At 43.9% G+C, this 3,383-nt stretch overlaps 1 protein-coding gene across 1 annotated transcript; it reads left to right on the forward strand.

The window, feature by feature from the left end:
- Positions 1-1,157: 1,157 nt before the first annotated feature.
- LOC142319890 (uncharacterized) lies at positions 1,158-2,279 on the forward strand. Its single transcript, XM_075357563.1, has one exon. The coding sequence runs from the start codon at positions 1,158-1,160 to the stop codon at positions 2,277-2,279; it is 1,122 nt and encodes a 373-aa protein (XP_075213678.1).
- The last annotated feature ends 1,104 nt before the right edge of the window (positions 2,280-3,383 follow it).

Below are 3,383 nucleotides of genomic sequence, written 5' to 3' on the forward strand. Positions count from 1 at the left end.
CCGACATCTTAGGGTTCGCACGTAGCAGTAACAGCTCAGATACCCGTAGCCATGGGACAATCCCTGCCAAGGGCCGAAGCGACTGACTCACACTGGATGGCGCAAGACTTCGACAGAACTAGCTCGCAGGAGCTCACCCTGAACCCGGCTCCGCAACAGAGAAGAGGGATGGGCACTGATCTTCCGCACTCCGTCGTAAAGCAGATCACGGTCATACCTCCCACTCCCGCTACAAACAGCGAAACCGAAAACCACAACCGCAACCAACTCGGACAGTACTCCCGTACTCCAAGAGGAGCTCCTGAACAAGACCATTCCTCGTTGGCAAAAATAAGTGAAGGTACCGAAGTACCACGTCGTTGCCCGCCCCGGACGTGTGCACAGATCTCGTTGCACGAACGTGGGGTTTGATTTATCTGGATATTTATCGTTATCATTATCGTTACTAAACGTTTAGTAATAATAATAATAATATTATTATTATGCCATCTCACTGTGCTACTTCTGTAGTTAATGCGGTTAGGAGGAATGGCAACATGACACGAGTGCGGAGTTTTGATACTAGTTGTATTCAGGATGCAGTGAGGTTCTCCGGAAACGCTTCGCATGTGGATTTCGAAAATGCTGAGGGGCTTACTTCTGCTACAGTTGACGCTGTAAATAAATCCGCTAACCCCTTGAATGGTGTTTTGACTGCAGCCTCCCATGATGTGGCTAAGAAAACTGTTTGGACTATTGTTGGCTCTGAGAAGCGTAAAGGCCCCAAAGTGAAGTCTTTTCTTGAGGGTTCCATTGCTCCGTCTAACCCTAAGAAAAGGGTGAGGTCTCAAAATGCTGTTTTTGGGAAAGGCGACGTATGCTGCGATTTAGTTAAACCCAAGACTCTTTTTGTTTCGAGGTTTAACTCTTCAACTGGGGTTGGTGATGTCACCAAGTTGCTTGGGAAACACAACATCTTCGGTGTATTCGTCTGAAGACTAGGTACGATTCGTATAGCTCGTTTCGAATTGAAGTTTTTGCTTCGGATTTTGACAGCTTAGTTGGTCCGGAAATCTGGCCTGTTGGTATGCTGTTGGCTCCATTTTATGGTCCGTTGAGGCCTGATGCAGTGTTTGTAGAAAAAGGTTCACGGGAGGATGGATTGCAGCTCGGTAGCGATGGATAAATTGAGGATGATCTACCAGAATGTTCGCGGTTTGAGGACTAAGCAGGATGAAATTTTTGCGTCCTTGATTGATTTTCACTTCGACGTGGTTGCCTTGACTGAGACTTGGCTTAGCGATGAGCACTGTGATGTCAATCTGTTTCCAGACTGTTACCATGTTTTTCGGGCTGACCGGGATTATGCTGCTTCTTTACTTCAGCGTGGTGGTGGTGGTTCGGCTATTCTTGTAAAATCAAGCATTAGGTGTACGAGGAGGAAGGACCTCGAGACGTTTCCTGAAGCTGTGTGGGTTGAGCTGATTCAACCAGGCATGAAGAATTTGTTGGTTTGTGTTATGTATGTTGCTCCGTTTTTCGCTTCAAGTCTCCTCGACCAATATTTTGATTTTTTGTATAGGCACGTAGATATTTTAAGATTTGATATTTGTATTGTAGACGATTTTAATGTATCTGGAGTGTGCTGGTCTACTAGAAGTCTTCCTGCAAATATTGGGTTTCATGCTGAATGTAAGGCACGATTGGTTTTTGATTTTATTGACATGATGAACTTGGACCTTTTTACACACGAAACAACGGTTCCTTCCTTCTGCAATAATGGTTTGGATTTAATTTTGACTAACTGCAGGATTTTCACTAGAGGTGTTGAGGCTCTTGTTTGCCCTGATAAGTTCCATCCTCCATTTGAAATTGGGTTCCTTGAAGTCGCAACCGTTGATGTGGCGGAAGCGGGCCTGGTTTTTCGCTATGATCGTGGTGACTATCGTGCGTTGTATGACGATGTGAGGTTTGCTGATTGGTGTAATATTCTCTTAACCGTCGATTTGGAAGAATCGGTTCTGGGTTTACAGAAAATAATTACTGCAGCGATTGATAAGCATGTTCCTGCATTTCGTCCTAAGTCAACCAAATTTCCACCTTGGTTCAATAGGAACATTGTTAATCTTCTCAAGAGGAAGAAGGCTGCTCATCGCAGGTTTAAATCTTCTGGTCTGCCGGATGATTATTTCTTATTTTCTCGGCTGCGTAGAGATGTTAAGTATGTGATAGCGGATGCCAGAGTGGTTTGGACTCGGAAGTGTGAATCTGACCTTTGTTCTAATCCGAGGAATTTTTGAAAACATATTTGTCGACAGAAGTCTAACTATGTGAGGTCTCCAGCCCCTATTGTCGGTGGATGGACTATTTCTGATCCTCGGTTGAGTTGTCAGCATTTTGGTGAATATTTTCAATCAGTATACCAGGACTTTCCTACGCAGACTACGTCTGGTAGCGCCTGTATCAACAACCATCAGATTCTTGACATACCGATGGTTTCATCTTCTGACGTATCCAGTCCTATAAACATTCTTAACGCTAGATCGGCGGTCGGCTTGGCTCGGATTCCTGCGTTTGTTATCAAAGGTTTAAATGAGATTGTTTCTGCTATCCTGGCTTCCCTGTTTAATTGGAGCTTGTCGTCTTCTTCTTTTCCTTCCCTATGGAAACACGCAGTTACTACTCCTGTACCTAAGCCTGGTGTCCCTTCTCTGGATAATTTCAGACCTATTTCTATCCTCGGTACCTTTTCCAAAGTCTTCGAGAGGATTCTATTTGGACATATTTATGACCATGTTCTCCCGATGTTATCGTCATTTTAGCATGGATTTATTAAAGGTCGTTCACCAGCTTCTAATTTGGCCGCCTTTTTGCAGGATTCAGTTAATGCAATTGAGCGTAGGGGTCAAGTAGATGTGATATATTTTGATTTTACCAAAGCTTTTGACAAGATGCCCCATCATTTGTTGTTATCAAAGACCAAGGGCTTCGGCTTCAGCGATCGTTTTGATGATTGGCTGTCCTCTTATCTTCGTGAAAGGCGTTTTTCGGTGCGTTTTGGTGGACAGATGTCTGAGGAATCCTTCTTGGCTAAGTCTGGAGTGCCCCAAGGCTCTGTTTTGGGTCCCCTTCTTTTTATTATTTTTATAAATGATATCCGGGATCTTTTGACGTGCAATTTTCAGATGTTTGCGGATGACGTCAAAATATATTGTCTGATCAGCAATAATATGGATCACCTGTTGCTACAATTGAATATTAACAAGGTTGTTGAGTGGGCTGACCGCAGTTGTATACCCTTGAATTTTCGAAGGACCAAACATTTGACCTTGTCTCGTAAGATGTCGAGCTCTGTTTTCAGCTATAAGATTGGTACGCACGTTATTATCGCTGAGACATTGGTT

Source organism: Lycorma delicatula, chromosome 2, assembly GCF_047948215.1.
Source record: "Lycorma delicatula isolate Av1 chromosome 2, ASM4794821v1, whole genome shotgun sequence".
Lineage (NCBI taxonomy): Eukaryota > Metazoa > Arthropoda > Insecta > Hemiptera > Fulgoridae > Lycorma > Lycorma delicatula.

Excerpts from the sequence above, each read along its gene's own strand:
- LOC142319890 (XM_075357563.1), top strand. The coding sequence starts at position 1,158 with ATGGATAAATTGAGGATGATCTACCAGAATGTTCGCGGTTTGAGGACT.